The sequence below is a fragment of the Spodoptera frugiperda genome, chromosome 4 (assembly GCF_023101765.2).
Source record: "Spodoptera frugiperda isolate SF20-4 chromosome 4, AGI-APGP_CSIRO_Sfru_2.0, whole genome shotgun sequence".
NCBI classification, from domain to species: domain Eukaryota; kingdom Metazoa; phylum Arthropoda; class Insecta; order Lepidoptera; family Noctuidae; genus Spodoptera; species Spodoptera frugiperda.
In genome coordinates this window covers 11597035-11611066 of record NC_064215.1, presented here as the reverse complement: position 1 = coordinate 11611066, position 14032 = coordinate 11597035, and the positions used below count along the sequence as shown (strand labels likewise).

At 36.6% G+C, this 14032-nt stretch overlaps 1 protein-coding gene across 2 annotated transcripts; it reads left to right on the top strand.

The window, feature by feature from the left end:
* Positions 1 to 5791: 5791 nt before the first annotated feature.
* LOC118265261 (formin-like protein) lies at positions 5792 to 10600 on the top strand. 2 transcript variants are annotated; one of them, XM_035578067.2, is made up of 3 exons: positions 5792 to 6258; positions 6654 to 7596; positions 9401 to 10600. In XM_035578067.2, exons 1-2 carry the CDS (start codon positions 6018 to 6020, stop codon positions 7589 to 7591), a joined length of 1179 nt encoding a protein of 392 aa, XP_035433960.2. In that variant the 5' UTR covers positions 5792 to 6017; the 3' UTR covers positions 7592 to 7596; positions 9401 to 10600. The 2 variants fall into 2 exon arrangements, with proteins under 2 accessions (XP_035433960.2, XP_050549222.1); XM_050693265.1 differs by having other exon boundaries at positions 6654 to 10600.
* Positions 10601 to 14032: the final 3432 nt, after the last annotated feature.

The window sequence follows — 14032 nt, the reverse complement described above, 5'->3', positions numbered from 1 at the left end:
TACCATCAAGCTACTTCAGTACTCCATTTGATACGTATTAATAAAGTACTAGTAATGTACATAAAACAATGTAAACAATTTACTACATATTAGTAGAACTAGTTGTATGTCTGTCATCAATCACGTAAGCAGGAGCGGTCGGAATGAAATCGACAAAAATGTCCCTAGCTCCCGATATGAGGCAACATCATTATAATGCAGTCATTACTGTGTGTGTACACTGCACTATATACATGGTGTGTGTTATAGAACATGTTCATAGAAATTGAATTTTGAAATCATAATTTCATTTTAAAAAAAGTAAAAATTTTAGTAGGTCGTTTGTCACAACCCCACTCGTTTCGTAAAGTTGGCTTAGAAATACTGACTTCAATATTTTTTTAAAAGGGAGCCGCTTTTTCTTCAGTACTATCCCGAAAACCTTCTCCTAAGTTTGGTTAAATTCGGTCCAGGCAAACGTAAGATAATAATGCACATACTTACATACATTGGATACATACAGGTCAAATTGAGAACCTCCTATTTTTGAAGTCAGTTAAAATTTTTACTACTAGCCAAAAATTTAGTATTCATTACCATGAGAGGACAGGTGGCAATCGTTTCGTGTAAAATACTGATATTCGCCCAAAATCTTGTAAAGACTTAGTAACTGCCGACTTCAAAGCAGAATTCAAAAAGGTCTAATCAAAAATCTAAATGACTTACTTATTTTTCTAAATAATAAACAAATAACTAGTTCAATTTAACTTACTCACAAAATCACATAAAATCCAAAAATCAATGTCTAATTCCCCACAAATGACCATCAACCTGCTACTACAGTACCATCTCCACACACCCTTACATCCACACTAATCGACACCCATCGTGTGTGGTCCGAACAACAAAAACTGTCGTAAGACACCAGCCCATCGTGTAAACATAAATTAAATTCCTACAAGCCCGTGTTTAATTTTTTAGACCAACCATATAACTTCTTAAGTAGCCAACGAATTAATATTGAACAGAAAGGCCTAGTGTGAGTATTTTTTTACGTCACCTTCTACAACGATCGCTGCTCTGATTGGCTGTTCCAAATTGACCAACCAATCAGAGGGTTGAACGCGGTGACGTTTCGGTTGTGTTGACGTAAAAATAAACTTGGAGTAAGGCTTTAGGTCACAGTTTGATCAATTACTTAGTAGTATGGTGATGTTTTTGATGTTTGTTCATGATAATTGTGTATAATGTTGTGTGTGTGTGTGGAATTTTCAAGTGTTTTCTTAAAGTGTGGTTTGGTTAATGAATTGTGGCTTTGCTTCCAGTGAATGGTTGGTCAGTAATTTAATTTAGACTTTTTTGTCACTTATAAGTTGAACGGTCTACTGACTTAGTGCTAATTCATTAGATTTAAATTGCTAAGATTTCACTGAACTGTTTAAGTCTTTGACTGCCAATAGAAAACTGTTGAAGGCAAATCCTCCGCTAACGTCGGTCACCGATATTTTATTTTATTTATTTAGGATCACGAACATTAAACATAGTACATTACATTACATGTTCAACACAATGCATCTTCAATTTTATTATACGTAACCACGGATACCTAATGTGTATTATAAATATGTATTAATGGAAGGATCAAAGAGTAACCGTGCCATTTCACTCCCTATTAAAATAAATACTAGACCAAGATTGAAATTAATTCCCACAGCATTAACGAAATAAGAAAAAGGTACATACCATTTATAAAGCATTGAATGGGACGTTTTTTGAACGTTTGAAACAATCCGTCGGTCGGTCTGTTGGACAGACGGCTGGACATCGGGACATATCCCTAATTAATGATCTAGCAAACGAAGCCGCGCCTGCGCACACTGATCGAATGAAAACCGACGCAAAAACTAGTATAAATACATCCATAATGTTGGTGCATCCATTGAGATGGTTTACTCGTGTGGGATTTTGTTTGGTGAATATTAGATAGCGTTTGTTTATCGAGTGACTGTTTGTTTAAAGACAATTTTCACAGCAGTCTTAGTTTCAGTTCTGACTAACTAATAAGTTTTTAGAATTAAATCAAAGTTTAGCACTGTGTATGAAAATATTTATTTATCATGCTCTTTATAGCATGAAACTTAGAATGTGACAAATTATGTTTACTTAATAAATAAAACACTAGACATGATATCAATCTATAAGAATCATTATTTGCTAAACACACATGCATACCTCAAATATAATTATATAACTGCAATTAATTTATCATATTAAAAAAAATACTGTTAAAACTTTTGTCAATCAACATCTCAGAATCCTTGAAGTAAAACATCTCCTGGCTGCATGCCTATACCGCTACATCGCGCAACGGCTAGCATCACCACAAAGCGCCGCCTGGCGGCAAATAGGAGACAAATTAAACGTGTGTTCTTTGTAAAAAGGACTCCAAACCACTAGGGAATGATGCATTCAAGTCACGAGGCGATCTTTATGTCGTCCGCCCAGTGACAGCTCAGTGGGCTACAATGTCCTTTTTTTACTACATATTATAATTTTAAAAAGTTGCTAGATTTTTTTTTACTGTTAGTTGTGAATCGGAGGGTTTGTTTTATCAATGTATTTCATCGTGATTATGATTTTTATGAAGGATGGTTAATTTGTCATTATGACTTTAGTTAATTATTCATAATCATACTAAAGAATATTGCTGAAATATGGGTACCGTACGGTATATTTCTAGTTAAAAAAATCGTAATGTTTGTTATTTTATCCGACCTGGGAATCAAACCCGAGACCCCTTTTAATTTTCTCAGCGGCCGCCTTGGATGAGGCGAGAGATTAGACTCTTACTGACTAAAACCACCCCGTTCCTTCTCTTGAGATCCCTTACCCAGTACATTTACATGTACAGAAATATAGAATCACATACAACCACAATTACCTCAACAAAACAAGGAAGATACCGCGCAGCCTACAACTATACAAGATACAACTAAAAGTAATCCAATTATCTATGTTGGTGCTTAAATAGGCTTTTAAGTAGACAGAAACTAATTTAGACGGATAATTAAAGCTTAGGACACATGGCATGAACTTTCGCACGAGAAACTCACTAGCGACGTAAATAAACCGTTTACGTGGGGCTATGAGGTTAGAGGGCTTGGTGGTTGAAATGTCAGATTGCTGTTAATTGATTTTTAAAATAACTATCGTGAGACATACTAAATCAACTAAAATAACGGTTTACATACGTACATTAATGGAGAAAAGCTCTACTTTGACTACTTTCGAGTCACAGATGGACTCTTCATCGGCGACGTTGCGAAACCTGCTCATGATTTTGAGATGTGACTTTTCCTAAGTTAAATGTACTTTCTGAAAAGACAAACATTCAAGGAAAATATCATGAGAGAACCTGGGCTTATAATTCAAATCGCCAACCTGCATTAATGGCGCTGAAGAGTGTAGTTTAGGTATTAATTTAACAATCACGATAAAATATGAAAAGCTAATAAAAAATGGCATACATTTTAAATAAATGTTGTAAAATTGCAAAAACCTACCAAAGGTATCAACAATGAAGTTAAACAAAGACTTATAATAAATTAAGACGAATAGTAAATATTCAATTAAAAAAAGTAATAAAATATATCGGACGAGTGCAAATACCATCGTCCCGACAAAGATCAAACGACCGATATTCATTCAATAAACAATAAAATGTCAAATAGAACAGTTCGTCTAGGGTCCAGTGTTATTGAAACCTTTATTTAAATGAGACATTTTGTATCATTAAAAAAGTACATGTCATAAAAAATGCTGCTGATAGTGCCCACGCAACAAGTTGGTCGGCTTCGTTAAACTTCTAAAAGTGAATTTGCCTTTTGTTTCAATAATCCAACCACTATAATTCACGATATCTCGAGATTATTTTCTAATCTCATATGTGTTGCAAGCAGTAGGCAAACTCCCGCGCCCCTGTCCGTCACCTAAGGAATGGTCAACTAGTTCCGCGCGCACTATAGTAGTTTCTCTTAATCCTAATGGGACGAACGCGTGTGTAGAGAAAATTATTTATTATTATCTCATCCCATAATATTTTAACTAAAAAACAGAAAAAAAATCGCAAACATCTTAATTTTTTAAATACTTTAAATTCGTCACAAGAATGATTTCATCAATATTAGTCTGATATGAAATTAGATTACTTCACAAGACGTATATTATCAAACTATTTACAGACCCGTAACCATAATAGGGAAACCTGAACAAACTCATAATAACTTTATTAATAACGGAACCCTTCACATTTCTACCATATTCAGCTATTTTTTCTTCTCTAACATTTGTCGGCTTTGTATGGAACGCACGTATGAATGTGTAAATATCACGTTTTTAGTACGGTCGGCTAATTGTTCGACTCTCGTTTATTTGACACAATTCTGTTACTAAGAACTGTGATGAGATGGAGATATGATGGACAGGTGGACGTTATCTTTAAATTTGTTGATTTTAATGATTAAATAGGAAGGTCGTGTTTTTGAATGGCGAAGTACATGTTTGGAAGAAGGCGATAAGTATTGTAAAATGTATTATATTAAATTAATAAGATGTAGGTATTATATTTTACATACATGATTTTAATGAAATTAAGAAGAACGAATGAAATAACCATCAATTATAGGATTAATAACGCGTAAATATCAAAAGCATTAAAACTAAAATCGTAGGTATTACGATTATAAAATGATATATTATTATGAGTGCATTGAGTACATAATATTATGAACTTGTTGCTAACATGTAAATTCATACCACTAACTTTGTCCAAATAAAAAAAAAGATAATCTTATTGTAACTTTAGTGAGACATACTAAATTAATTATTATATGTTATCGGCTTAATCACTCATTCACTTATAAAAAAAGATACCAAAAAATTACACACTAAGCTTCGCATATACTCTCAACGCACCAAACCCCGCTACTCTCCTAACCACACAACTAAGCTCATTACACTAAAACGGTGCCTAATTAAGACCGGGCCAGTCTCTTTATATGGGGTGATGCACCGCAACCACAGGTTACCCATACACTACATAGTACCAAGATATACGGTTATTGCCCACAACTACGGGGGGTGACCATTGATATGGGAAATCGCATGATTAGTACAAAAAATGTTATTATAATCATGATATTTGAGATAAACAACGGTTTTATTATCAAGATCCTTATCGATTAGGTTTGTTTTTGTTTGTTTCTATTGTGTGTGGACTATGTATGGGTGTGTTGATTATAAACTCAGTGGGGTATTAGACTTATTGGTAGTAGGTATTATTACCTCATTGGTCGAGTCTGTTTTATTTAAATGCTTGATTATGGTTTCAGGCATAAATACTATACATGTCGTTAATATTTACGTTCTTGTGGGAAAATATGTATCCTATCCAGACTGCTATTCCAGACCATAATCTACACTTGTTCCAAATTTCATCCAGATCCCTTCAGCCGTTTTGATGTGCTTGAGTGACAAACATACACACTTTAATCTAAGTAAGATTTATTATCATCGTACGAATAATAATGCAATAAATATCACTGTTATTCAAATTCTAATTACTTTCTGAATTTCTTAAGTTGTAACTTATTAGAAAGGAATTAAAAGACTTAAAATATTTTGTCATATTTTCACGGTCAGAGGAAATAAAAACAGCCTTCTGGTTGCGGTAGTAATTGCTGCACAGTGATACAACACGCCCAACCTGAAGCCAGAAAAATGATCGATCTTTATCAATTAATAATCAATTATACTCGAGCTTTGTCCTCGAGATTAGCATAAGGTATACATGTAGTAACACATACGGTGTCGCCTATTCGCACTGATTTTTGAGGTAGTTAGAAAAAACAGCTTTCTGGTTTTTTTTTTTTTGTGTGAGGGTACCTACTGTCTCTGACTTATCCTGCCCGGGCGCAGTAATCGTCATTCACAGTTCAGTGCTCCGCCGCTTCGCACGTGAACTCAAGTCGCGCCCCAAAATGGGAAAACGTTCTCGTACCGAGCCTAGCGAATATGAGTCGTTAGCTAAAAAGTTTAAAAAGCTAGAAGAAAAATTGTTGCGCGCCCGCCGGAAAGATCGACACACGCCGCGCCGCCGCCTGTCCTCCACGTCGTCATCATCGTCGTGCACCTCGTGCTCGTCGAGCGGCAGCTCCGCCGGCCCGAGGCGCAGCCCCGCCGCTCGCTCACAGCCCTATCAGGAACAATTCTGTATTGAAGGTTAGTAGGTGTATCTGATGCGTGTTAAATTTGTGTGGTACTGCGGTCAACCTGTGGGGTTAACACTTTACCGAATACATATTTCATTTCACGCGTAAATAATAAGTGTTGTGGGTAGTCTGAAGACTATCACTTCACAAAAATTTCCTATCAAGTATTGTTATGCTACAAAGATGTGGTGTTGCGGGCATTCTATGGGAATGTCACTCTACTACATACGTAGCCCAAATAATGCGGTCAGTTTTTGGGACTGTCACTTTATTGTACTTTATAAATACTGATGACATCGCTATACCTACCTCGTCAGGGTTCTGCGGGCAGTCTATGGGGCTGTCACTTAACCCATATGACGCAATGTGTGGACGAATATATTACCACGTGTTATTTCGATCCAGGTGTGCCTACGATCGATTACGTACCTCAACCGTCGACGAGTGCCGCTCCTCACGTCGCTCCGCCACCGCAGCCCCCGCAGTGCGTCGTGGCGCCGCCACCCGCCGTACCATCGCCGCCGCCGACACCTCCGCCGGGTTCCACAGTCGCTGATGCTATCCCAGACTCACAGGTGATACCGCAAATTACTGATGAGGTTATGCAACTGCTTGGTGAGGATCCCACCCAGAAAAGAGTCTATGGAAATGATATCCAGCCTGATTTGGCCGTACGTCTCCAGCATATGGCTACTTCGGGTCTGTCTAAGGAAACCCGTAAGGAACTATCGGATAAATTCCTGATTCCCGCCAACTGCACCCTGATTGACGCACCCTTACTAAATCCAGAGATAAAGGCTGCCGTCTCCGAAACGGTCCACAAGAGGGACAAGGGTATTGAACATAAGCAGAAGCAAATCGCATCCGCCATTACCTGTATTGCCGAAGCTCTCACCTTGCTTATATCACATGAGCAGAACGCCTCTCCTACAGAGCTTATTAAGCTTTTAATGGACGCACAAAAAATATTATGCGATTGCCAAAACTCCGATTCGCTTGTGAGAAGGAATTTCATACTTTTCAATATGAAAAAAGAAATTAAAGATCAGCTTCAGGCGACAAAAATTGATAAGTTTCTCTTTGGTGCAGAGTTAGCAGAAACGCTCAAAGCTGCAAAAGCTATAACTAAAACGGGAGACGATATGAAGCCCATGCCTCCCAAACAGCCTGCTAAAAAAGTAATTAACCCCAAAGTACAGAAAAATCATTTAAACTGGCGAGCTCCTCCCCAGAGCCACAGGTCGAAGGGAACCCAGAGGAGAAAGGAACCTGCACTCAGGAATCAGCACGAGACCTCCTCGAGACAATCATCGCGTCCAGCAGCGAGCCGCAGCCGCCGCTAAATACGGTAAGGTACGCCGGCCGGCTATCAAATTTTCTTGACAAGTGGTCCCTTATCACTCATGATAAGACAATACTGTCTTGGGTCACAGGATATCGCATTCCTTTCTCGCAACCTGTGATTCAATGCTCACCGCCTATAGCAAAAGCACTTCCTCTTGCAGAGAAAGTACAAACTAATCAATCAATAAAAGACCTATTATCGATTGGTGCGATCGAAGAATGCGATCCCAGTGATGGTCAATTCATATCACCTACGTTTCTAGTACCTAAACCGAACGGCAGGACTAGATTTATTCTAAATCTTAAATCTTTAAATAAATTTATTTCAACAGCACATTTTAAACTTGAAGACTTGCGTACAGCTATTAATCTTATAAACAAGGGTTGTTTTATGAGCACTGTTGATCTGAAAGATGCCTATTTTTTGATCCCTATACATAGTGATCATAAAAAATACCTGAGATTTGAATTTAATGGAAAATTATTTCAATTTAATGTCTTGCCGTTCGGCCTCAATACAGCTCCGTTTGTTTTTACAAAGTTAATGAAACCGGTTATTAGTTTACTGCGGTCATGTGGTTTCTTATCTACTATCTATTTAGATGACATTTTGCTAATATCAAATACATATGAGTCATGCGTGAGAGAAGTCTCTTACACAGTAAGCTTATTACAATCTTTAGGTTTTATTATCAACAAAGAAAAAAGCGCACTACATCCTAACACAAATTGTAAATTCTTGGGTTTTATTATTGATACTGAGAAATTACAAATTTCCTTACCTAATGAAAAAATTCATAAAATTAAAAAAGAAATAGATAAATTTAAAATACTTACACGATGTAAAGTCAGAGAATTTGCCCGCCTCGTAGGCTTACTTACCTCGGCCTGCCCTGCCGTCGAATACGGCTGGCTTTATACAAAAGAACTCGAACGCTGTAAATATCTTAACATAAAAGAAGATAATAATTATGATAAATATATGACTATACCTCCGTCAATATTGCCAGATCTAGCTTGGTGGTCACGAGTAATAAGTAACTCTGTAAACAAAATCAAACAAAACGAGTATTGTTTGGTTATTTACAGTGACGCCTCAACAACGGGGTGGGGGGCGGCCTGCGAGGAGAAACGGGCTAGTGGGATGTGGTCTGACAGCGAACGCTCGCGACATATCAATTATTTAGAAATCCTCGCTGCCTTCTTTGGACTAAAAATCTTTGCTAAATCTTGTTACAACTGCCAAATTTTATTACGAATTGATAATACCACAGCCATATCCTATATAAATCGTATGGGTGGTATTCAATTTCCTCACCTAACTGAAGTTACAAAACAAATTTGGCAGTGGTGCGAAAGAAGAAAAATAATACTTTCCGCTTCATACATAAGCTCCGCAGATAACAATATCGCGGATGCCGAGTCTCGTCGCGTTCACCCAGATATCGAGTGGGAACTGTCAGATCACGCCTTTAATCGCATAACAAAGCATTTTGGTATCCCTGAGATAGATATTTTTGCCAGTAGATTAAATACAAAATGTAAAAAATACATATCCTGGCATCGGGATCCCGATGCCTATGTAGTAGATGCATTTACTATCTCTTGGAAAAAGTTTTTTTTTATGGATTCCCACCTTTTTCCATTATATTAAAAACACTTAGGAAAATTGAGAATGACCATGCAGAAGGCATTATTGTGGTTCCCCACTGGCCAACACAACCATGGTTTCCCTTGTTTAATAAGTTACTTGTGTCTGACACTTTAATCTTTAAACCGAATAAAAACTTAATAAATTCCCATTCCAGCAACCGAGATGTTCATCAGAAGACTACCCTGGTTGCCGGAATATTATCCGGAAATCGCTCCTGAGAAGAAGTGTACCTTCAAACTCAGTTCCCATTTTGATGGCCTCCCTATCAGAAAATTCCATAAAGCAGTATGACACCTGTCTTAAAAAATGGTTTTTGTTCTGTAAAACAAATTATACCGACTTATACGTAACTTCCGTTCCGACTGTCATACATTTTCTCACTCAGCAATACGAATCTGGTGCTCAATATGGAACTTTAAATAGCTGTAGGTCTGCCCTTTCTTTAATTTTAGATCTAGACCTAAATGATAACCGCATTAAACGGTTCTTCAAAGGGATTTACCGATTAAGACCTCCTCTGCCCAAGTACAATACTACTTGGGATACCTCCCTAGTTCTTAATTATATAAAATCCTGGTATCCTAATGAAAATTTAAACTTAGAAAAAATCTCTAAAAAACTTGCAACGCTCCTTGCTTTGACTACTGCACATAGAGTACAAACAATTTCAAAAATAAATATTAATAACATAGAAGTTCTTCCAAATGAAATTCAAGTCAAAATTCCCGATTTAATAAAAACTTCCCGTATTGGCGCTACTCAGCCTACCCTCATCCTCCCGTTTTTTAGAGAGCAACTGGCCATTTGTCCAGCTACCACACTGAATTCTTATCTACTGATGACGAACCCACTGCGTGGTAGTGAAGATCACTTATTTATCGGCCTTAAAAAACCACATAAGGCTATTACGTCACAAACTCTCAGTAGGTGGATAAAGAGTGTACTTTGCAGCTGTGGTATAGATATTTCTGTGTTTACCGCGCACAGTACTAGACACGCAGCCACTTCAAGAGCTCACAAAATGGGCATCAATGTGGACTTAATTAGGAAGACAGCTGGTTGGAGCGGCAGTTCCAATACTTTCGGTCGGTTCTATAATAGGTGCATAGTTGGAGAGCAACAGGAGGGTCAAAACTCTTTTGCCAATAGCATTTTGTCTGATTAAGAGCTGTTCATTAATTAATAATTGAGTTTAAATTAATAAACTTGTAGAACTTGTACCTGATTTACCAAATTGTTTACCAAAGTATGGTACCCATTTTGTTTATATAACTTGATTCTTTTTTGTTGATATAATTTAAGTATGCTTATTTGTAAATACTTAAGTAATTAAATAAATTGGCGTAAATCCTAATGTGTTGATATTTTCATTTCCTAAATCTCAACATCTACATGTATACCTTATGCTAATCTCGAGGACAAAGCTCGAGTATAATTATAGATTAAACGAACTTACCTGTAAGTGAAGTTCTATCCTAATTATACGAAGAGCTTTGTCCGAAGAGATTAGCAACCCACCCTCCCGGGCCATAGGCCCTATCCCCTGACCATGCAAATATCAACATTAGTATTATATGTGCTCCAAACTAAATGACGATTACTGCGCCCGGGCAGGATAAGTCAGAGACAGTAGGTACCCTCACACAAAAAAAAAAAAACCAGAAAGCTGTTTTTTCTAACTACCTCAAAAATCAGTGCGAATAGGCGACACCGTATGTGTTACTACATGTATACCTTATGCTAATCTCTTCGGACAAAGCTCTTCGTATAATTAGGATAGAACTTCACTTACAGGTAAGTTCGTTTAATCTATAATTAACTTTCTTACCTTTTAACCATCGATTCCAACACCTTTGGACAGTGTAAAATTTCGATGACACCTTGTAGGTACAAAATTTAACTAAAATTATCTTAATATCAAGGATGGGACATAATTGAAATGCGCCTTAAAGACGCAACGCGACGCACCGATATATGCGCATTTTGATGAGGGCGAAAAAACACTTAAATGAGTAAGTAGTGTATTAATTTAAAATTACAATTTTTGCAGTGTAAAGCTTTTTAAGCAAAAAAATGTATACGCAATATTTTTGGATTTTTAAATAAAATAGTTTAAGTTTAAAGAACGGGAAGTTTACTTCGTATTTTTCCTACTTATAGAGGACGTTCAGTAATGACTAAGTGCAAGTTCGGAGAATATTAAACATCCCGGAACAAAGTTACTTACGTACATTGTTTCGAAGAAATGCACCTTATATTTCCCAGACAGCCTATTCAGAGACTAACTACATACTAAAATTTCATTAACAATTTCACTTGTGTACAAATATGAATCAATGACTTCTCCCGCCTTGGGCGAGGCTAGGAAGTGTCAGACTCTAACTGACTAAAAACCACCCTGTTCCTACTCCTGGTTTTCGGTCTGAAGTCTCGGTCCGCAGTTTCGAGTCACTAGTTTAGACCTATGCTCATTAAATTCCGAATACACTGATCCGTCATCTTGTAGTAGAATACAAAACACACACACATACACACAAAGTCACGCCTTTTATCTCCGTAGGGGTAGGCAGAGCTGACTCTGACGATGACTACCCAGTCAGCGTCGAGCAGACATTACGGCACGTAGTGCCGCTAGTTGAAAACATTTACTTAAATTGATGCAAAACATTGACAAAATCATGCGTCTACAACTTAGCTTTCACTTCTTTACCGAAATAATAATAACATGAACCAATTATAGCACTTTTGAAATCTATCATTATTTCACCATAAAGTAGGTACACTGAAAAACTGTTATCGTCTATACACCTACACTTACCCTCAAGTTTTCAATCCCATTTCTCATCGCAAAAAAACTGACAAGAACGATTAATTTTAATCAGAACATGTTCTCTTATCGTTAACATGTTGGCAGAATTGTTTTTTTTTTTTACAAAATTCATTATTCACGCTTCTCATGTATGAGGGTGTAAGTTCAAAACCTACCAACGGCAAGTACTAATCTGACATCTGAATTATTTAGACCCCACACACGAACGGTGAAGGAATTTCTAATCCCTAACTCGCACTAAGCAACCGTGGTGATTAATTCTTAAACCTTCTCCATGCGAGAAGAAGCCTGGTCAGTAGTGGCCACATATAGCCTGTTGATGTGATATAAATGGCAAGAAGATGAATGGTGTCGTGTAAGCGAAAGCTTTCTACGTATTAATTGATATTTTTTAGCCCATTGTGCGGCTGCGTCGTAAAAATATAGTGTCAATAAAGCGGTGGCGTTCAAACAGTAGATTCGCGCATAGTGTTTAAAATGTATCCATTTGCAGACAAAATTATTGCTTACAACGTGTCTTTTATAGCGCTTCCCTTTTAAGGTTCTGATGCGTTTTAAACGGTTAATGAGTTGACATCAATCAATGATTGAAGAGGTAATTAGTGACTTTCCTGATTGATTGAAAAGGCTTTATAAAACATGGTTTCGACTAATGAAATTCTATAGGTTTATTTTATGCAGTGTAAATAGGTGTGTTGACAAGTTGGGTCGCTTTCTTCAAAGATCTTAAGTTTACTGTCGGCAGTTAGGTAAGTAATTAATTTTCTATAATATAATTTCTAGTTTTGTACCATGTATAGTTCAAAAAATTATTTTCCGTGATATGCATTTTACATTATAAGGTAAAATATAGAAATCACACTCATATTGTAAATATGAAAGCTTGTTTTGATGTTTGTCCTTCAATGAACGCATTTTGATGAAGTTACCAAATTTCACAATACATGACTGCAATTGACTTAGATGATAAGAGTTTTTATCCCACGGGAACACAGGCGAAGCTACTGGCAGAAGCTTGTATCAAACAGTTTTAAAATTTTCGCTAGTTTTGTATCACTAACAATTTCGTAAACCAATAAATTCAACCTGTAACGTATTACTCGCTAGTCAATTAACCTACCTCAACCGATGCCACAGCCATTTTATCCACAATAAATTGAAAAAAGCATTCTCAATAACGACTAGTGACTATATACGACAAATTTATGAAGATTTAATAAAGTGACTGGCATTTACCGTGTAGATAAAGTCTGATAAAGATCAGGGAGTTATGTTTTTATGTTCTCTGACGTTGAGAGAAGATTGAAGATGATTAATTTGCTTTAATGTATCGTCAGTCAGTGTGGATGTGCGTGAAATCGTTTGTCTTGATGTTTGTTGAAGGGTTTTTGATTATTGTGGTAATTGAGATTGAATATCTACACAGCCGTAAGTAAGATGTACTACTATTGTGAAAATTAAGGTCATATGCATGAAATGCACAATTATGATAAATTGCTATAATTTCAACATTTTTTATTTTTTAAAGTCTGAATTCATTATTAATCATCGGACACAATTTCAAACTCCATAGTACGATGAAAATTTTCGAAATTTACCCAACCTGGGAATCAAACTTAATCCATCAGCATATTGAGACAATAAGGTACAGAAACATAACATCCCGTTCCTACTAAAGTAGTAAAGTAGTACAGTCAAGCACTAAAATACAAACGTAATTTGAAACTAAAAAAAAGCAAAATAAAATGCAACACTATACAAATTGTCAAAGAACAAAATAAATAAAGATAATAAACAAAAAGTCACACCGTTGCAAACTGCACTACCAAATCAGACGACAAAATTAACGAGTCCGATTTTTGGCCACGATTTAAAAGAAAAGCACACTGTGCAACGATAACATTACACCCATACTTCTCTCGGTGTATCGAAACCGGGAATGTACGGCAAACATAT

Excerpts from the sequence above, each read along its gene's own strand:
- LOC118265261 (XM_035578067.2), top strand. The coding sequence starts at position 6,018 with ATGGGAAAACGTTCTCGTACCGAGCCTAGCGAATATGAGTCGTTAGCT. Across the intron at positions 6,259-6,653 it reads GGAACAATTCTGTATTGAAG|GTGTGCCTACGATCGATTAC; the intron begins GTTAGTAGGTGT and ends ATTTCGATCCAG.